Source organism: Mixophyes fleayi, chromosome 5 (assembly GCF_038048845.1).
Source record: "Mixophyes fleayi isolate aMixFle1 chromosome 5, aMixFle1.hap1, whole genome shotgun sequence".
In the NCBI taxonomy this organism is placed as follows: Eukaryota; Metazoa; Chordata; class Amphibia; order Anura; family Limnodynastidae; genus Mixophyes; species Mixophyes fleayi.
This window is the reverse complement of record NC_134406.1, coordinates 99,769,686-99,792,911: the sequence shown is the minus strand read 5'-3', so window position 1 is coordinate 99,792,911 and position 23,226 is coordinate 99,769,686. Positions and strand designations below refer to the sequence as shown.

The following is a 23,226-nucleotide window of genomic DNA, read 5'->3' as shown; positions in this document are numbered from 1 at the left end:
GAAATAAAAGAGCTTTTGGAAGAAGTTGGATTATGCAAAAAATAATCGCGAGTTTAGAGAGTTAGAAGAACTAGTTAGTAGAAAATTAGAAAGGCTAGAGAGGGAAGTGATTGAAAAGAAGAAAAAGAAGATTGTGAGAGATAAACAAGATCAGAATAAATTTCTGAATGTGGGGAACATTTCTAAAAGAAGTTTGCGAGATTCTAAAGAGCAGAATAGAAAGATTTATGAAAGATTGAACCTTTCCTATCAACAGTATATGAAATTACTACATAAAGAAGATCACGTATATGATGAACATAACACCACATTAGATATGGAACTCTGTACACAAACAGTAAAAGATTCATTCTATAAAGGAGAAATTAATATTCATTATCATCTATATTCAGATCTAATGGATGTAAGTAGTGAGGAAGCTACTGAAGACAGCATACAAGATCTTTGGCAATTCATTACACTTGATGCAACTGGAGATTAAAAATCGGATACTCCAGCTATTACATCCATACCGATATCATTATCACCATCATGTCATTCTGAAAATATGCGTCTCAAGCAGATTGATGACCTAGTTAACCTCAAAGATACTAGCAGCAATGAATATTTGAATACTCCTCCAACGGTCTCTTTTTTAGATTTAATTCAAACTCCACTAATACCGTGGCAAATGCAAACCACTTTAAAGAGAAGAAGATCACCACATTCAGACGAGGAACCAGAGGGGGTAAAAAAGTCCAAAAGCACAAAAATATAAACACCAATATTAACAAACATTGTAGCAAGGAAGATAATGATTTGAAAGGCATCCACAACCTTAGCAATAAAGTACTTTCATCAGCGCATATTTCTCTCCTGAAGAAAGGATTGAAATTCGCACCTACTCACCAAATGAACAAATTTCAGACATACATCGACATTCAGAAATTAATTAGAAATCTGACATTGAAGAAATACTTTCTTAAAGATTCAAGAACTACCACCCCTATTAGCACTCACGACCCACTCAAATATAGACATACGGACCTTAGACCCAATTCCAACTTCTACCCCACGTATGCAAAAGGTAAATATATCAATGCATTTCATAAAGTAATTGAGGATGAAATTCTGGCCCTCAACACAGAGAAGATAAAAATGAATTTATCATACAAAGAAAGGGAGGCATTGAAAGACTTATCAAAAGATACCTCGATTGTGATTAAGCCGGCCGATAAGGTAGGTGGTTTGGTCATATTAAGTAAAGAACTATATGTAGCTGAATCTCTAAATCTACTACAAGACACGAACACCTATAGAGTGTTACAAAAGGACCCCACTTCAGATTATCAAAAAGAACTCTTTCAAATACTGAAAGAAGGATTCGAACAAGGAATCCTCACTGAGAAGGAATACAAATGTCTGAAAGTGGAATATCCCATCTTGCCAGTATTTTACCATCTCCCAAAAGTGCATAAAGACACAAAAAGACCTCCAGGTCGCCCTATCATATCAGGGATAAACTCCCATACATCTCCACTCTCCGAATACATAGATAAATTTCTGTAAGTTCTAGTTCAACAACAACAGTCCTACTTGAGAGACACTACTCAAATACTGAACCTTCTTAGTGAGGTCCAGTGGGAAGATCACTTCATTCTAGTAACCAGCGATGTACGTACATTATACACCTGTATAAACCATTCTGATGGTATGGGCAGTACCAAATTCTTTCTGGATAAAGATTCTAACATTCCACCTACTCAGATTGAATTTATTATGAAAGGAATAATTTTATACTCACCCATAACAACTTCTGGTCCCAGAATGCTCATTATTTACAAGAAAGAGGAACAGCAATGGGGACCAAGTTTGCACCAAGCTACGCCAACCTCTTTATGAGTCATTGGGAGGAGGAAAACATCTGGTCAAATCGTAGCTTGGTGTCAAACTAGGTCCTCTGGAGAAGATTCATAGATGATATCTTTTTCATCTGGAGGGGAGGTGAGGAATCACTGAGAGAGTTCATTGACAGCATGAACACTCCACTCAAGAACCTCAAATTTGTCACTAATTTCAGCCAAGAGAAAGTAACCTTCCTGGATCTGGACATATTCATTGAAGGTGGTAAGATAGAGACGCGAACGCATTTTAAAGCAGTAGATTGTAACAGCTATATACCAATCAACAGCCATCACCAATTAATTGGTTGGAAAACATTCCCAGAGGACAGTTTGTAAGAATAAGGAGGAACTGTTCCAATCTGAATATTTTTAAGAACAAGGAAAAATGATCAAATCCAGATTTTATGAGAGAGGCTATAACAATAGCAAGGTGGATCAAGCGATGGAAGAAGTCCGTACTCTCACCAGAGTGGATCTTTTAAAATACAGAGAAAAGGAAGAAAAAAGTGAATCTGGGGGCACGATCTGTGTTCCATTTATCACCCAATTCTCAGAATTGGCAAAAGATATTAAGATGATCATCAAAAAGCATTGGCACCTCTTAAGAAAAGATGAGACACTAGCAAATTTTCTCCCGACTAATCCTGTTATTACATTCAGAAGGGCACCAAATCTTAAGCAGAAGATGGTGACTAGTCATCTACCTAAGGTAGAAAGCAATGTATCCAACTAGTTGACAAATGCAAAACAAAGAAAGGGATTCTTTTATTGCCTCAACTGTAAGGCATGTAATATTACGAAACCTGATAGCACAAAAGGGATAGTTGAATTTACTTCACATACCTCATCAAAATCTTTCAGCATACAAGAGCACATATCGTGCAATTCTATGGGGGTGATTTACCTCATTAGTTGCCCTTGTGGTCTACAGTATGTAGGTGGAACCTTTAGAAAACTTAAAACAAGGATTAATGAGCATGTGAGCATCACAATCGGTTTGGAAACCCACTATCTAATCACTTCAAGAAAGTACATCACCAGGACCCATCTGGATTTAAGTTTGTGGGAATCAAACTAGTTCAGAAACGTTGGAGAGGAGGAGATTTTAATAAACTACTTAATCAAGAAGAAGCAAAGTGGATTTTTAATTTGGGCACTTTGACCCCATTAGGGCTAAATTCTGATTTTGAACTTACCTCTTTTCTCTAAATATTACTTTTCCCCTAATTGTACCCTGCATGCACTTTATAATAAGCATTTGAATGTATGTTCTTGATATTCATAATAACAATATTCAGTCCGTTGCTTTTATTATACCAGCCTTGCACCAAATGTTTGTTTTTATTTAGGGACTGTATATCAATCAGTACCATTAGTACCAACAAGTGCTTGTTATTTATTCCGCTATAGAAATGTCAGTCCGTTGCTTTTATTAAACCAGACTTGCACCAAATGTTTGTTTTAGCTAGGGACTGTATATCAATCAGCACCATTAGTATCAATTCTCTGAACAACAAGTGCTTGTTATTTACTCCGCTATAGAAATGTTTTTTATCCAAACAGCGGCAATGTATGAGTTAATTTTGCAAGAGCTTATTTCACTCGAGATTCTCTATATAAAGTGTGGCTCGACCCCCATTGGATCACCCCTGACGAAGTCTTAGTGACGAAACGCTTATTGACAAATTGCCAGGTAAATATAACACTGCATTTAATAAACTTGTCAGTAATCCACAATCAATTAGACTTAAGATAGTGCTCCTAGGTCTATCAAATAAACCCTATAATAGGTGGTGTTTATTTAGCCAATACTGATTTGCCTTTTTAGCAGCGCGACCCTCATTTATTGTTGTTTGTGTTATCTATTACTATTAGTGGGATTGAGCTGCCCACTGTTGGTCTGCAGCAGCGAGAAAGTCTGCCTATTATCAGGTTTCTCCGTCTCCGATCTCCCTCCAATTTATTACGGTGTAACCCCTATTTTTTCTCCAGTGTTCGCCCTAACCCTTATTGGGATTATCTACCCAAATTATTGTGACTTTTATTGCACTGCACCACAAAGTGACATTACCTGTGTCCCACTAACTACAAAGAAACACCTGCATGTGCAGGGACCCCTGATCATTTACACCCATGCCCATCGGCTAGCCAGGGTATAAGAAGAAGGTGCACTGTGTACCCTTTGCACCCCATACTACACACAGTGACAGGGGGTTACACCTATTACTATGTTTGTTCCCCATTGTAAAGCGCTATGGAATTTACTGGCGCTATATAAATAAATGATGATGATAGCCCTGAGATAAGGTTAAAAAGAAAATAATTAACAGACTTCTTTACAATTAATCATACTATCAATGCTTCACCTAATATTCTGTGGGGAGCCCATGAAGTTCTCATTTGAGGAAATCTAAGAAATATGGCTCCTAAGGCCAAAATGATCTAAAATTAAATAACTAACCAGGCATCTCCAAGAGCTTAAATCTCAACATAAATACTCTCCAGATCCATATATCCTAAAGAAACTCAGGCAAGTGAAAGGGGAATTAAACCTAATGATATCTGATCAAACAGTCTTGTTTTGCATTTCCTGAATCCCGATCTTCATTGCCTGTTTAGTACTTCAAGCTGTACCTTTTCTGAAAACCATGCTGAAAGCTTGCTGATATAGTATATATATATATATATATATATATATATATATATATATATATATATATATATACACACATATATATATATATATATATATATATATATATATATATATATATATATATATATATATATACACATATACACATATATATATATATATACACATATACACACACATATATCTGTGTATACGAGTGTGTATGCTGCAAGTCAAAAATAATTTATATGAGTTCATTATCAGCATTTGGTCTTTGTGATGTGTGTACGTATAGAGAGAGAAAACAAGCATGTGTGTGTTTAAATAGGAAGCATTTATGTATTTGTGCAAAAAGGATGTGTTTAAGAGGGAGATAAATGAGAGTAAGATAAATGCCTGCATGTATGTGTATAAGAGGATGTGTTTGAAGAGAACATGTGCAAGTAGGAAACGTGATCAGGCCATAGAGAGTATGCAGGCTTGCAAAGAATAGCATGCCTGTGAATAGAAAAAGAAGGCATAATTAGAGTAAAGCTGGGTACACACTACAGAAATTTCGACCAACTTTTTATTCAGCCGATCGTTCGGTCCATGGACTGCATACACACTAGCCTTGTTTAGGACGAGAAAGGGAAGAGCAGACTTCCCTTTAGCGACTTTTTACAGCCATGTTGTCATGAGCAATGACTGTAATTTCGTTCTCACTGTTGTGGATCGGTCGGAAGTTTATACACACTACACAACGGAAACAAGATTGGACCGAAAATATTAAACGGTACGACCAACCAAATTAGGCGATAATCGTCCATTTGGGCAGACTTTCGACCATCGTGTCACTGTATACACTGACCCGACTTTTGAACGAGCGGTCGTATGTCGGCTGTTTGAGCCGATTATTGGATGAAAACAGTGTAGTGTGTAACCAGCTTTAGTTAATAGAAATAGATAGAGACTTTTACATATACATGCAAGCAAAGTATATTATACAAATTGCAGGCAGAATACATACAAGGGAAATAGATGATAAGATTAAGAAACTTAATAGAAATAGGTAGACACTTTTCATATACATGCAAGCAAAGTATATTACAAATTGCAGACAGAATACATGTAAGGTAAGATTATGCAGACAGAAATTGCAGGAATATAGAGAAGTGGAAATGCAAAAGTTAGTGATGTCCAGTGAAATGTCCCAGCTTCCAGGTGTGTGTGTGAGAAAGAATGGTCAAGGAGGGCTAATTTAGGTTGTGTTAGAGCTTATAAACCTTTACACAGAATGCACTGTTTCAGGTGGGGGGCGGTGACCTTTCCCACATGGATCTAACTTCCGGTGGAGCCCATGTTTCCACACAGTTCTTTATCTGCGCATGAGTTCGGCATGGGCAGAAAGCATTGAAACACTAGTGGCCATTATGCGTGGCTCAAGCTCCGCCCACCGCGATTGCATCTTTGCAGATGCAGCAGCTGCGATATTGGAGCTCTTTCACTATGTTCAATCACAGTAAAATAATTAAAAAGACAGATATCAGTTACATCCCTTTTTTAGAATCTTAATTGTTAAGATGATTTGCATAATTATCTTTCTTTCATTGTGTGATGAAACAGGGTCCCACTGGACTGATGACTTTTTATTCATCACCCATTTCTCACAGTTTATTGTACTTTTTAATCCTTGGCCCAGTCTAAGTATATGCACCAGAATATTGGTGTATTATATGTATTGCTATTTCTTGGAAATAGGTAGTTTGCCCTTGCTATTACCTGCAATATTGTATATATTAGAAATATAAAAGATTGTTGCCATATGGTGTGAAAATAGCAGAAGACATATTTCATGATATCATGAAAAGTTGTGTTACCTAAGGTATTTGAGTTAGCCAAGGTAATTACAAATTGTCTCAAATATCCATTGTTATGAGGTGTGGCATAGATCTGGGGGTAAATGTATCAAGGTCCGATTTTTTCAGCGTGTTAAAATCGCGGCAAATCGCGGGTGATAACCCGCGATTTTAGTCAAAAATTTCTCAGATGTATCAAACTGCGATTTTTACCCTGGTCTTCAAAATCGCTGGTCATCTCTGGTGCTTTGCTGCGATGTAAAACACTCCCGTGTTAGCTAACTCTCCTGTGTTGTAGCAGCGAGTTGTATAAACACATCACTGTTCTGCAATACAGCCGGAGGTCAGCTGTAAAAAGTGTTAATAATAGATCAAAGTTTTTTTAAAAAAAAGCGTGGGGTCCCCAATATATTTACCAATGAAGTTTTCTTCTGTTGTCAGCAGCTTTCAATCCAAAAATGACTGTCACCAAAGTCCAAATTAAATTTGTATCCAAAGTCCGGCTTGACTATGTTCAAAATAAATTTGTGATTCCCAAAAGTCCATGCTTGAAATCTCTTCAGTTCTTCTTGGGGCCAAAGCCCCCCTTGTTGATTGAAATCTTCAGCCAGGAGGGCCCCTTGTTGATAGCAGTCTTCTTGTCTTCAGCCAGGAGGGCTCCATATTGTAACATCCCCGATTCTTTAGTTTTGATTGAAGAAAAACAAAAAAAGTGCTGGACCACCGCAAACAGGTTCTACTAGCAAGAAGCTCCGATACGCAATGAGCTTAGGTCTTGCGCAAGGTCTATTTATAGTATTAGGGGATTTTCCCACGACCGTGAGAAAATCCCCTAATTATTTTTTAAAGATAAAGATAAAATATACTTATTGGGACAACCTTTTAAGAGTTAATTTCTCTTGTGGCTACTCATAAATGATCCGTATGGATGTGTAGAGATCTAAAAACAAGATAATTTTAGAATGAGAAATAGAGAAACTGAAGATACAGGGTCATAAATTAGAAGTAACAGCAAGAAATGCAAACTGAAAGGTCAACTCAAAGTAAAGGATAATGTGTAGATATTAGCCCATGAGAAAAGTTATTACAATTATTATTTTATGCTAGAACCTTAATGCACATCAGCATGCATTACACATATGTAAAAAGCCCCCCTCTCCCTCTCTATTCACACAACTTGTTTTCACCAGCAGACAATTATAGTTGCCACTGATAGATATTGCAGCGCTCAGCCAACTCCCAACACACCTCTCACAATTATACAACTTCACTTAAAACTTATATACAAATCCTACATGTGCATTGACAATGTCCAAATGTTGAATAGTCCTTAATTATGTTCTGCCATGTTCCATGTCATCTCATGTGTAACTTCATATGTTCAGACCTCTCTGATAACACTCCCGTTCCATGCAGGTTAAAGAAACACACCATAAGCCTTTAAATCAATAGACCAGAAACTGAAACATCCGTTACTTACATATATGTTTCAGTAGATACGATAACGTCCGCTATCCAGTACCAGAAGGACCTGTCACTGTCGACACGCGGTCTCCGAGGGATAATTACCATGCAATGACCACGATCCTATGTCAATATTTAAAAGTCCAATACCGCTCAATAACCCGTCATGGGAGCGTTTTCTAGGCACACATTTCCAGCGTGCAGTGCTTTCGAGTAGTTTTAGGTTTGCATAAATCAGATACTCTCCTTATTATTACCCTTCATGCTGTTCCACGGAGTAAGGAGGCGGGGTTCAAACATAAATAACTTTATTCCTATCAATTCTAATGACAGCTTGTACGCTGCAGTCAATAAAAAGTTCAATGCAAACAACAGTAACAATGTACAAATACACCTCTACGCGTTTCGTTCTATTCAAGAACTTTTTCAAGAGTAATGATAATTATAGTTGCCAGCTCATTTGTTTGGTGTTACTTAGTATTCTTTATGTCTGGTGCATGTAAATTTTCTTATAGGTGTTGAATATTATACTTGTATGCTTTGTAGTGGATGCTTTAGGTTATGTTTTAATCATACTTGCCCACTCTCCCAGATTGTCCAGGAGACTCCCTAATTCTGCATAGATCTCCCGCAGTACCGGGTTGGTTTTCCAGCATCCTGTCACTTTCCAGTGAAGTGGTCAGGATGGGGTCCTCCATGACGCAAGTGTAATGTAGGCTTTGCCACCTGGGTCATATTAACGCAGCTGCATAAATGTATAGTTGGGGGTGGTACCAAAATGACACAATTCCCTGCCCCCCCTCCATCCTCACACTTAACCACCCCTCCAAGATATGTTCAGATTTTAGTATTAACATTTTAAGTTAAAAAAGTACTTGAATATACCCATGCTGTAAATTTTGCTCAAGGGGTACTTATGTGGCATTATTAACCACAATGGGTCTGGTGACTCTCCAATCATTGGCTCCTGCCCATGTACTGGGATACCTCTTCCCTATCCTTAATCCTACTGGAATCATACTCAAAAAGGGCATTGGGAGTAGATATAGCAATTATCATAACAAGAGCGCAGAATGGTGAACAATGTAAGTAAGGCAGACAAGAGGAGGAATGATTCTGAGGATGCCCTATCACAGTAAAATATTATATATATTAGAGATGAGAGGGTCCGGATTTGGCAAATGAGAACCCCCCCGAACAGTGCCGATCCGAGCCCGGATCCAAGCACTGTTCGGGTATTCCCGCCGATCACAAAACTCAGAACGAGGCAAAACCTCGTCATCCCACCGTCAGATCTCGTGAGATCTCCTGTTGCCTAGCATTCTCTGATATGGGACTGTAGAAAGCGCTTCAGGTCAACTACTGTAAGATCCTCTTTATTGGTCAACATTTCTTTGCATGTACCTGCCAGCCACACGTGTGTTCCCTCCAGAGGTGTATTTAAAAACAAGATATTGATCTGTAGCTGGGATAAATAAGAATAGGTACTTGGTACTGTTTTAAGAGGGGGTGGGGGAAACAATGTGTGATTTCTGCTTTAATGGTATTTCTCTATGTATGTATCATGATTGTATTCCATATTACAGCAAGATACATTTTTAGTGTCTAGAAAAACCTAGATGCATAGACCACCTAAATACAATGATTTCAGGATCATTACTTTTTTTTATTGTTCCTTGTATAGTGGTAACCATTGGTTTTGTATATACCTGTACAGGTGAGCAGACGTGAAGGGTGTTTTATCAGTTTACCTGCTTTCATTTTGTGGTGGTTTGACCTTCCGCAACATAATTGTTATAACACACCTTTTTTGCTTGGTGTGTAATGGCAGTGATGTGGGCTTTGATGGGGAGCGTATTGGATAACTTCATTGGAGCGAAGAATAAAAGTAAACTCTGTGAATATTGTAATATGGTTGACTTGGTTGAGTTTTATTTGCTGACCATAACGTACTGGATAAGTGTGAATGTTTTACTCCATGGAGAGTCCACTTTGTGCATTGTTCCTTTGCGTAGGTGGTTTTAGGTAAGGCTTGGCAGTACAGTATGCGTTGGGGTAGGAGTCAGTCTTAAAGTCTCATTGAGTGGCTAAAAGCACTGCTTTTACACTTACACTTGGTAAGCCTAGTCAGCAAGACTTCACCCTCACTAACTGGCTTTCCTGAAAACGGATATCTAGGGGCAGATTAAATTCCCATAACTGTTATAGGGAAGACAAGTTAGTCTTTGTGTGAGTTTGCTGCTTATTAATTGTAATCCATATATTCTATATGCATAACTAATGTGTATGAACTATGAACCAGATCCTGTAAATATCTATTAATCTGTGTTACAGTTAATGTTATAGCTATTTATGATTAGCTTTCATGTTCCAGTTTTACAGCCCTCTGCTACAATGGTAGTATCCATAAAGTATGTGTTCCATATTTTACTGGCCATGCCCCTGTGTGCATATTTGTACAGATTATTTGCGTTACCTAGGAGACTGCAAGCAAGGCACTGATCCTGCCATATAAGTCATCCAGCTACCTCGGTGCAACCTTTTGGCCTAAAAACAATATTGTGAGGTGTGAGGTGTTCTGAATAGACTGGAAATGAGTGGAAATGAATGTTATTGAGGTTAATAATAGCGTAGGAGTGAGAAAAAAAACAAAAAATCTGGATTTTAGCACTTTTTTTAAAAAAAAAAAAAAATCAGAACCCAAAACCTAAAATCAGAACCAAAACCTTGAGTGGGGTGTTTTTCCAAAACACATTCGAACCCAAAACCTCAAGGTAATCAGAACCCAAAACCCAAAAGTGGCCGGTGCACACCCCTAATATATATATAAATCATTGGGCTGCTTGTCTGTCCAGTTATGCATTCAGACACCCCTGCACCGATTGGGATGAAACCAATGCGAGATGGTCCAGTTGGATCCTGTCCAGGTTTTAGGGAGGTTAGGGTCCCAGTAGAACCTCCCGTTGGTGTACACTGGGCAGAACTTTGACCTGGCGAGCCTGTCCTGGTCCTTCCATTAGATGGATTTCAATGACATTTAATATAAAAACAAAAGAGACACTGGGCAGCCACCAAAAGGGTGTGTTGGAAGATCTGATAAGCTTCTAATTATTTTGAAAAGGTTGACAGTTACATCCAACGCATTGATAACTTAATAGCTTGAAGATTTAAACCCAGGCAACGGCAGGTACTTCAGCTAGTAATTAATAAAACAGGATCTTTATTCTTAAAATTATTTGCATAATTGTCTTTCTTTCAATGCCACAGCTTTTGTCTGTTAGCACTTATTGTGGAGGGTACAACATGCAATGAAAATTAGAGTGCACCACATTTGTGCACAGCAAATTTAGAATCAGACACACACCTAATTTAAAATTACCTGGACTGAATAAAGATGTAGTTAGTGGCACACTGTACAATTAAACACCTGTGGGATTATGATGGATTAGTTGCAAATTGCATTACAAGTTACTTCTTGCTGATATAGGTGGAAAAATAAGTTTATTATGCGGGGACCCTTCTTATAATAAGATGTGGCGTGCTATATGCATTTTTTCCCCAAATTTGGACATATTTTAATCATAACAATTGTGAAAATGCAATGATTGTCAGGCTAAAAGTAATGTAGGCATTCAATAAAAAAGTCCTAATATGTGGCAGATGGTTCTCATAATATATTGGTAAATTATGTCATTACTTTTTTTCCAAAAGATAATTAAGAGAATAGACAGAAGTATATTATTTGTTTTACAATGCTTGGTTCAGCAGGTATACTTTATGCATTTATCTAATATTTTGACATGCTTGTAAGACACAAGAGGAAAGCGTGAAGGTCTCTTCCACATGGGTCACATATAGACATGTAACAAATATCTAACATACAGGGGGGGGTGTGTTGGGTCGAAACTTATCTTCCAGCTTTGGTGGCTTGTAAACAAAAGAAAATGTGCTTCATATAAAGCAGAGTGTCTGCCCATGTTGTGGCCAATGGTTCTATGTGTATAAGTTACTGTACATTGTGAATTATTGTGCACCATTTTCACAGAGAGGCTTATGGCATGGTATCAGCACTAAATAGGTTATTGAAATAATTAGATTACACACAGTGCAAGACAATGGGGTATATTTACTAAACTGCAGGTTTAAAAAAGTGGAGATGTTGCTAGAGCAACCAATCAGATTCTAGCTGTCATTTTGTAGAATGTACTAAATAGATAACTAGAATCTGATTGGTTGCTATAGGCAACATCTGCACTCTTACAAAGTCGCAGTTTAATAAATATACCCCCATGAGTGTACTGGTTCGGCCAGCTGCCTGGATCAGTTACCCCTTCCTGGGTCCTCCATTGCTGGGGGAGAACCTTTGTTGGCTTAGCAATTACAGGTAAAGTACACACTTGATATACTAAAAATTGAAATGTTTTTTGAGAAAGTTTAGCAGGCAAAACAATAAAGATGTAGTAATTTTAATGGTGAAATAAATAACTAGTTTATTACAACCTTTATCTCTCAAATATACAAAAAAGCTGCTTTCAGTAGGTTTTGTTTAAATCACAATATGTATTTCTTACTAATTATTCAAATATACAGTATATAACAAAGTTCAGCTGTCTGTAATATGTAACAGCACACACAAATGTCTGATAACGTCCATTTACAATATCAGGTAATATATTCCATTTGCTGGTCCTCATCATAACAAGCTACAACATAACCAGGACTGCCAAGAGGAATTCAGGGCCCCGGTACAACAAATTCATAGGGCCCCCCTTATAGTTAAGTGAGCAAATTTTTTAAGGGGTGTGGTCACACGATTGGGGGCGTGGCAATGCGACATGGGGGCGTGGTTAGCACATCAAAATCACTAGTTCCTGAATTCACCGGAGCGCGACATTTGTCCAAGCACTCCTGACTTTCAGGACATCTAGCACCCTTGTGTAGTATAGGAAGAATGCAGTGTGTACAGAAAGAGTTCAGTCTTGGTCTGCGCCCACTGGGCTCACCAAACATTGGCATTGTCCCTACTAGAATCACAACATTTCACACACTATGCTGCTCTGTCCTACCTGTTCTTCTCACTTTCTCCACCTGTGGCTGCTGGTTTCTTTAGTTGTGGCTTGTCCGGATCCTGGAATGTTGGAGGACCTATTTGGGGAAAAAAATGGCTACATTTAGAAAATTACAGCCAGCCCCGGCGTTAAATCAATAGCACCCACGATTAATAATTAGGCCTTTCTCCAGCCCCAACATTAAAATAATAGTATTCACATTTAATAAATAAACCTATTTCCCTTCCTGCAAACAGCCCTAGCAATACCTTTTTCCCGCAACCATCACTGCCATCAAATAATTCATAGTCACATTTAATAAATAGACCTCATTCTCCCCAAACTCACCCCAACATTCAATAGCCCCCAAACCTCCCCATTTTAAATTAATAGTCCCCATTATTAAATTGTCTCACCATCACCCTACAAACAAAATAGCACCCATTAATTAGCCACCACCTACCTCACACACACTACATTGCAACAAGCCCCCTGTGCCATCACACACACATTACTGTGCCCCTTCATCACAACTACACTGTGCCTCCTTATGCTCACACTGCGCCCTCCATGCTGCCTTCCCTCTTTTTCCCTCTGAGCCTCTCTCCCCTTTTTTTTCCCTCTGAGCCTCTCTCCCCTTTTTTTTTTTCCCTCTGTGCCTCTCTTTTCCTTTTTTATTCCTTTGTGCCTCTCTCCCACTTTTTTTTCCCTCTGTGCCGCTCTCCCACTTTTTTTTATTCCTCTGTGCCTCTCTCCCACTTTTTTTTCCTCCTCTGTGCCTCTCTCCCACTTTTTTTTATTCCTCTGTGCCTCTCTCCTTTTTATTTCCTCCTCTGTGCCTCTCTCCCACTTTTTTTTATTCCTCTGTGCCTCTCTCCTTTTTATTTCCTCCTCTGTGCCTCTCTCCCCTTTCTTTATAGTACTGTCCCTCTCTGTTTTCCCCCTTGCCTCTCAGTTTCTTACCTTTTGTCAGCTTCTTTCTTTTCTTCTCTTCTTTCTTCATGCTGTGTCTGGCTGCGGCGCTCCTCACTGACTGACGGGCGTGACTTGATGACGTCACACCCGACAGTCAGTGTGAATGGAGAGGAGGGATGCGGCGTCGCGATCACGTGAGTATTGTTTTTTGTATTTTTTCTTTTCTTCCAGCTCCCCCCACCAACGAACCCCCCCTCGCAAAAAGATCGGGCCCGGGTAAAATGTACCAGCTCCCCCCCCCCTCTCGGCGGCCCTGAACATAACTATCACTCTTCACTGTAAATTCATCAGGCATTATCAGATGGGATAATAACATGAAGTTCGAGAGTAGAGATAAAATAATAAACTGTCTCTATTAGGTTTCTTGCGTTCTCCTTTGTGAATATCGCTTGATGAACAGACACTTTAAAAAAGAAAACCCATAACAGTCCACTCCAGAACGTGTCCTTTTTCCCTCTGGAGCGCAGGTCTGGGAGAAGTAAGTCACAAGCACTATTTGAAAGGTTTGTTAAACCGGTGAGTTTTCAGCAGGGTACTGCAGTTAGAGACAATACTTGACAGACAGATATTCTGTTGAAGATTTCCAGGGACAGCATTCAAGAAGAGTTGTAGTCCTGAGAGCGGAGGTAACCTGGAAGAAGCAAATAAAAAAAGCGTCAGCGTGAGCAGAGGGTTGGTATGTACAGAGTGTGATAATAGATATAACAAGTGGAAATGGATATGACAGCACTAAATACTTTTGTAGTGAAAATATAATTAAAATGGAAGACCTGATGATTTCAGTAGGACGACAGTAATTAATGATGGAGAGTAGAGAGGTTATTCCATAGCAACTATTTGAATGGATTGCAGGGGATCAAGATATCATTACAGCAAGATGGAGGTTGCAGCAGTCTGGACAGTATGTAACAAAAATTGCTTTGTAGTACCAGGAAAAATGTTTTATTTCTGAAATACTAATCAGGGAAATAAAACACTGAAGAAATAATAGGATTTTTATACATAGTCATAGTCCACTGGGAAACATTGGGGTATAGTGTAGGGACCAGTCATAGGGACACTATTTAAGCACCTCCCTCCAGAAATGCATTGGTAGCTGTTCAAAAGGACGCACCCTCCACCAGTCCAGTGCCTAGTGGGGGCTTACATATACCCAGTATCGCCCACCTGACCCAGGCCCCTTAAGGAAACATGAATCCTGCCCCAACTAAGAGGTATCCATTCCTGTGGCCCACATCATCTTGCTAAACCTATCTTCTAGCTCTATGAAGAGCTAGAAGGGTAACACCCACAGTCTTGCCATCCTACAGAGCACTGTGAAGCAGTGACTACCATTCCTGCAATCACTGCCTGGGAAATCCTGCAGCGATTCTGGCCAGGTCCTGCAGAGGAATCAAGCACTGTGAGTAGGGTCATTAGCGTAAACACCACCTCGTTACCTCCATTCTTCCGCTCAGAGCATTACACAATCATCCGCGCTGTGACACTGAAGTCGCAGACTTTGGAGACCATCCCAGTAATAAAAAACAATGCCCTGCCACGCTGGGCAATTAATCTAAACTGAAGGCCTAACAGGAGAGGGGTATAGAGCAGGAGGAGCGTCAGTGAACTTCCAGAATGTCTTATATTGCCCTTTCGCCTGGTCCCTACACTATTCTTCAATGGTTCCTGGCGCCCCACAATGAATGCCTGAAAAATAGCAAAATTTAAAAGTTATGGAGAAGTGAGAAGGCTGAAGTATGACACCTAAAAAATGTGCATAGAAAACTGGATGTATTGTTATTTTTGTGAGATAATTGATAAAAGTCTTTTATATACGGCAGGGTTTCCCAAACCCAGTCCTCAGAGCTCCCCAACAGTGCAGGTTTTCCATATCTCCTTGCTGGAGCACAGGTGTATTCATTACTGACCGACACATTGTAACAGATCCACAGGTGGTCCTAATTTAGTCACATGTGATCCAGAAAACCTGCACTGTTAGGGAGCCCTGAGGTCTGGGTTTGGGAAACCCTGATATACGGTGTTGTGAGAAAATCAATTATACTCATGGCCTGTAATGAAAATATCATCTGAGTAAAATGACTAAAGATAGTAAGAGAGGTGTCGGGATTGAGGCAGAGGGGCATGTGAGGGAAAAGATAATGAGCACTTGTCATGGGGAATATCAGAGAAAATATGGCGAGTGTTGTCAGGGTATTGTTGGTTGAGGAAGGGCCGTGTGGGGAAGAGGCTTCTCCATCACATGACCCCCTCTGCCCACATGCTTACTCACACATGCTCCCTCTCTGCCCTGCAGCATCACACATGCCCCCTCTCTGCCCATCACTTTCACACATGCCCCCCTCTCTGCCCTGCAGCATCACACATGCCCCCCTCTCTGCCCTGCAGCGTCACACATGCCCCCCTCTCTGCCCTGCAGCGTCACACATGCCCCCCTCTCTGCCCTGCAGCGTCACACATGCAACCTCTCTGCTCAGCACCTTCACACATGCCTCCTCTCTGCCCTGCAACATCACACATGCCCCCTCTCTGCCCCAGCACCTTCACACATGCCACCCTCTCTGCCCTGCAGCATCACACATGCCCCCCTCTCTGCCCCAGCCCCTTTCACACATGCCCCCCTCTCTGCCCAGCACCTTCATACATGCCACCCTCTCTGCCCTGCAGCATCACACATGCCCCCCTCTCTGCCCTGCAGCATCACACATGCCCCTTCTCTGCCCATCACTTTCACACATTCCTCTCTCTCTGCCCGGCACCTTCACACATGCCCCCCTCTCTGCCCTGCAGCGTCACACATGCAACCTCTCTGCTCAGCACCTTCACACATGCCTCCTCTCTGCCCTGCAACATCACACATGCCCCCTCTCTGCCCCAGCACCTTCACACATGCCCTCCTCTCTGCCCTGCAGCATCACACATGCCCCCTCTCTGCCCCAGCACCTTCACACATGCCCTCCTCTCTGCCCTGCAGCGTCACACATGCCCCCTCTCTGCCCCAGCACCTTCACACATGCCCCCCTCTCTGCCCAGCACCTTCACACATGCCACCCTCTCTGCCCTGCAGCATCACACATGCCCCCCTCTCTGCCCCAGCCCCTTTCACACATGCCCCCCTCTCTGCCCAGCACCTTCATACATGCCACCCTCTCTGCCCTGCAGCATCACACATGCCCCCCTCTCTGCCCTGCAGCATCACACATGCCCCTTCTCTGCCCATCACTTTCACACATTCCTCTCTCTCTGCCCGGCACCTTCACACATGCCCCCCTCTCTGCCCTGCAGCATCACACATGCAACCTCTCTGCTCAGCACCTTCACACATGACTCCTCTCTGCCCTGCAGCATCACACATGCCCCCTCTCTGCCCCAGCACCTTCACACATGCCCTCCTCTCTGCCCTGCAGCGTCACACATGCCCCCTCTCTGCCCCAGCACCTTCACACATGCCCCCCTCTCTGCCCAGCACCTTCATACATGCCACCCTCTCTGCCCTGCAGCATCACACATGCCCCCCTCTCTGCCCTGCAGCGTCACACATGCCCCCCTCTCTGCCCTGCAGCGTCACACATGCCCCCCTCTCTGCCCAGCACCTTCACACATGCCCCCCTCTCTGCCCAGCACCTTCACACATGCCCCCCTCTCTCTGCCCTGCAGCGTCACACATGCCCCCCCCCCCTGTCCTGCAGCGTCACACATGCCCCCCTCTCTGCCCTGCAGCTTCACACATGCCCCCTCTCTGCCCCAGCACCAGAGCCGTAACGTAGAATTCTAGCGCCAGGGGCGAGAACGACAAATGCCACCCCCCTAGCACTCAATTTTAACCAAATTAACCTAAAATATTCCTAAATTGCACCCCCCTTCAGCATTGCGCCCTGGGCGATCGCCCCTGTCGCACAGCCCTAGTTACGGCCCTGCCCAGCACCTTCACACATGCCCTCCTCTCTGTCCAGCACCTTCACACATGCCCCCCTCTCTGCCCAGCACCTTCACACATGCCCACCACCTTCATACATGCCCACCTCTCTGCCATGCTGCATCACACATGCCCCCCTCTCTATCCAGCACCTTCACACATGCCCCCTCTCTGCCCTGCGGCTTCACACATGCCCCCTCTCTGCCCTGCGGCGTCACACATGCCCCCCTCTGCCCTGCAGATTCACACATGCCCCCCTCTCTGTCCAGCACCTTCACACATGCCCCCTCTCTGCCCTGCAGATTCACACATGCCCCCTCTCTGCCCCAGCACCTTCACACATGCCCCCTCTCTGCCCCAGCACCTTCACACATGCCCCCCTCTCTGCCCAGCACCTTCATACATGCCCCCCTCTCTGCCCTGCAGCTTCACACATGCCCCCCTCTCTGCCCTGTAGCTTCACACATGCCCTCCTCTCTGCCCTGCAGCTTCACATATGCCCCCTCTCTGCCCTGCAGCTTCACACATGCCCCCTCTCTGCCCCAGCACCTTCACACATGCCCCCTCTCTGCCCCAGCACCTTCACACATGCCCCTCTCTCTGCCCAGCACCTTCATACATGCCCCCCCTCTCTGCCCTGCAGCTTCACACATGCCCCCTCTCTGCCCTGTAGCTTCACACATGCCCTCCTCTCTGCCCTGCAGCTTCACACATGCCCCCTCTCTACCCCAGCACCTTCATACATGCCCCCTTACACTGCAGCATCAATCTCACACACACATTAGCTCCCTGTCACATTACCCCTCCTCTCACCTTTTTCTAGACGAGTGACTCCAGGAACAGATAGAAATTCTGCAGCTCCTGCACAGTGACTAGTATGGAGCTCCATCAGTCCGCCTTCACTGTGTACCATGTGACAGCTGCAGCCACATGACCTGGTGATATCACAGTGACGTCTGAAGGTACCTTAGTGAAGGGGATCTAGCCAGTACCAGTAGGAAGGAGGGAGATAGGGGACTGACAGGAATCACAGGATAATCCTGTATGGAGAGGAGAGAAAGGCGTGGACTGGACAATACATTGTAGCTGTCAGATAAGGACCTGTAACGCAGCATTATCTGGAGTCCCTTCGTCACCGGGGAGTGTCCCCAGAGATTGCCCAAATAGACCCATCTTGTCGCCGCATCACACGAGGGCAGATAGATAAAGTCTGGTGGGCTCCCTCTGGTGGCCGCGGCCGAACAGGCTGTGTCTCGCATATGGATGTCCAGGCTGGGCAGGAGAGCTCGGGGAGCGGTGGCAGAGGGGGACCTGTACTGCACATAGTGGTGGTAGGCTTTCACCACAAGAAGGGCTGCCAGGTGAGATCTTATCGTCTGACACCTATTGATCCTTGTTATCTCTGGTCATAGTGTATCCTGCCCAGGTACTGCACTGCACTATTATGTAATGTCTGCTGTACAGCAACACTAATGTAAATATTTAGCACCTGCTAATGAGATACGAGTTTTATTGCACAATTCTGTGTTCTTTTGTATTGTGGATTCTTGCACAGCTATATAGTGAGTATGCGGGATCTCCACGTTTCCTTTGACTTGTATCCTGTTACCATACTGTATTACATTAAAATGTTTATGTTGCTGTCACTTTCTCGCACTTTTTCATGTTCCATTTTTTTATACCACATTATCATGGGATACATTTTATGACTTTACATCTGGCCTATGTTTATATCGTATGTCATTTTTATTTTTTATCCAATGAGGTCTGGTGCTATCTGTCTAACCTTGTGTGTTTTCAGATCATTTTCTTAAAGGAGCCATTTCCCTCAGCAGTCCTCCATTGTAACACACAAACAATTATATAATATATGTAACTTTATTCCTAACAGCAAATTCATCTGGAAATTATTACAAAGGTGTCGCAGAAGTCATTTTGTGACTTATGTGTTGTTGATTAAATACTAAGGACTCCCTGCTATGAATAATTGTTACATAATTCTATATATTCATATATATATATATATATATATATATATATATATATATATATTATATATATATATAAAATTATAGCCATCTTTGCTGTGTTTCAGCCAAAACAACTAATAACACAAAACAAATAAAGTTTGCTCTGTAATGAACAACTGTTTCTTGTTTGTAGAGATTAATAGTTCAGATGTGGTATCTCAATGTTTGGATATTGGAATGCCTATATTTATCTACTGTAACGTCCTCACTCCTTATAGAGGATTGACACCCAACACCATATAATTAGGTTTCTGTTTCTTCATTACCATGCTTATAGCCCCTTTTTTATTACATTAAAGTAAAACTATAATTTCCATTGCTTATTAATGACTCCTGTACTACTTACACTGAAATTAAAAATACTATTTGAATTGATTTGGAGTGTGTATGGCAGCATCCTAGCAATACAATAAGTATGATTATGCCTCATGCAGATACTCAATATATTTCAGGAATAATATACAAATGTATATCCCCATTTAGAATTAAGCAATCTTTATATGATTAGAATTTCGGTTTGTGTGGAAACTACTTTTCTTCGACATAATACAATCTAAATTAAGAGAGTAATTTCAACCATGCAAGAATTGTGTCCAAATTTGCTATAACATGCTGCAAACAGATATTTTGTTCTGTTTGTTGCACACACAAGGAAACTAAAATATATTACTGAGATATAAAAATAAATATGTACTAAATATGGTGTTGTCACAAAAGAAACGGGGGCGTTATTCATGGATAATAAAATAAAAATATTTTTGCATAGTTGCAGTGACAGGGCAATGTAAATTGCTCTCAATGGTTTGCGTCAATAGTTAGAAGTTTTGAGGGTTTTTCCACGTGTCAAGTTCTGCCATCTGTGCTACTGGAGTGAACAGATCTTGGGTCACTGGCATCATGGCACTGTACAACAGAAGGTATAGTTGTAAACTAATATGTAAAGAAAGAAGAAAGTATGTAAATTAATTTTCTATCTATTTTGGAGATTTTAGTATTGTTTGTTGTACTTTCTGCCTTCTCTTTTGCATGTTATGTCAGGAACAGAATTTATTGATATGTGTATTTAAATAGCACACCTGTGTGCACATCTTGCAATGCAAAATTGTTTGTGACCTGTGGCATTCTTTTCCCTCTACGTGCACCTTCTGTGTCTCTGTAAATAAATTGACAGTTGTGCTTAGCAGGGAAATACAAAATTGTTTTAACCTGTGTGTGACATCTCTATGGCAGTTTCTAATTTCAATCCCCATGATGTGTGCCTTATCTAGTTTGACACGTACTTTGTATTGCCTTTTGGTTTGAGATCATACTGCATAGTATTTTTTATCAGGATCCGATATTTAGATAATAAGACTTTGCTGTTGAGTGTGGCTCTTTTACCTTGAAGAATTCTGGAAACCCAGAAAATATTCTTGTGGAGAGAGAAGCTTGTTAACCTGGGCCAGATGACTTTTATATGTCTCGGGTCTTTAATTTTATGACTTACAACAAAATGGATAGAACAGCAGAGCAAAGGCATATCTTTTTTTCGGTAACCTTGTTTGTTACCCTGAATAATTTTTTTGTGGGGTTTGCAGAGTGAAGCTGTGTATGTTTTTGATTAGAGGGCCCTCTAATCCCCTTAGAATCTGTATAAATAAATTGTTTTGGTAACAATGTATTTTTTATTAGACCCTCATTATTTACTACTGTATTTAACTAATTTCTCATTAGCATTTCTTATTTGAGCTCTTAAATTAATTAAAAGTTGTCAGGCTTTTTACTTGAACATCTAATTGTTTCTGTTTACTTTTCCTTCTTTTATCTTTAAAGGACTTTACTGACTTACGTATATTTGCATTATTTGTCAGGTCTTTTTCAGTTTCTTATTTTTGTTCAGCCACTTTGGCCAAATTAGCGCTCATGCATGTTGTTGTTTTTTTTGCTACAACAACATATCTGAGAGATTAATTTTACAGTGTTATTTCTTCCCTTGCTTTAACTCATGTATACTTCCCATAATATTGCCTTTGTCTAAAATCAGCAATTCCACATAGATGTTTTTTTGTTTTTCTTTACATATCAAGTTAAATACTTTTTTAAACATTTATCTGTCATTTTTTTAAGCTAGCCTCCTACAAATTATTTTCTTCTTTTGAACCTCTCTCTCGTTGCAAAGCAAAAATGGCTGACGGCCATAGTCAGTCTGCAAAACAGACACAGGCCCACAGATGTCCGCATGTCATGTGATGATAGAGGGTGAGGCTTTCACAGTGCAGACAGAGCTCATAATTGCATTCCAAAGCTTCTCTGCTCACCACATCATGTGGCATGTGACTCTGGTTGCCATAGTAGTCCAGAATCACACATTATTAATAGCCAACTGAAAAAAAAAATGAGAGAAATAGTAAATGCAAATATTCTTCTTATAGACTGCCACAGTGATTTATATTATAAAAAGCAACATGCCTAATTTTTTTCATAAGTTTGCTGCTTTAAGGTTACATTCTTGTATTACTTTTCTTTATCAGAATGTAAATTTTTTGATATTTTACGTGCAATATTGTCCCTTATCTTTTGGTTAGCTCTGATAACTTAAATTCTAACATTCACGTCACTTTATCATAGGCCTTTTTAACTTTCAATAAATGTATCATATATTGGTCCTGTAATTTGCACGCCAGTTCACAGCCTTTATGCTTCTGAAAATAATGTAATTAAACAATGAATACCGATAATTTCTACCTGCCACATCTGTTGTGCTAATTGTTAAAGTAATATATATATATATATATATATATATATTTATATATATATGTGTATATATATATATGAATGATATAATTCGTAAATCCTTTAGGTGAGATATACAACTGGTATGTGGATATAAGGAACAGTGGATCCTACACAGACTACTGGATCATATACAGATAAGCTTGTGCATATTTTTTTCTGGTACGCATTTATACACTGGAGTGGGGACGGTGTTCACTTCTTTACTAAAAGATAAAACACTGTCTCTGGTTTATTCTGTTTTTTTCGGGTGGAACCTAATTCTGGATGATCCTGAATTCTTGGGAAAGAGGTTCTGAAGAGTCTGAAAAACATAGCAGCCTGGTATGTATACATCTATCTCACCTAAAGGATTTCAGAATTATATCCTTGAATACTACACTATTGTGCGCCTTATCCCTTTCTTTGCATTTCTAGTTTTTTTCCAGTGACACCTTCTGGTCTTTGGGGATTGGCGGCCAACTGCACATTGGAAAGTGCAAAGACTGTACGGACATTACTATTCAAAATTAAGTAACACGCCACCATTGTATCATTTTTTTTTTTGTTGCGTGAAGATTATTCCTCCTGATGAAGTCTACCTAGACGAAACGCGTTGAGGCAATACTATTTCTGTATATGCTAGTTAGGTCAAACTGCCACCCTGACCATTTTGATGTTATATA

The 23,226-nt window shown here is 40.8% G+C and overlaps 1 protein-coding gene across 1 annotated transcript in view; it reads left to right on the top strand.

The window, feature by feature from the left end:
- The first annotated feature begins 18,746 nt into the window (after nt 1–18,746).
- AVL9 (AVL9 cell migration associated) overlaps nt 18,747–23,226 on the top strand; it is a 60,442-nt gene continuing 55,962 nt past the window's right edge. The window contains exon 1 of the mRNA XM_075212598.1: nt 18,747–19,120. Within this exon, the coding sequence (XP_075068699.1) occupies nt 19,019–19,120 (102 nt within the window). The 5' untranslated portion in view covers nt 18,747–19,018. The remainder of the gene's footprint in view (nt 19,121–23,226) is intronic.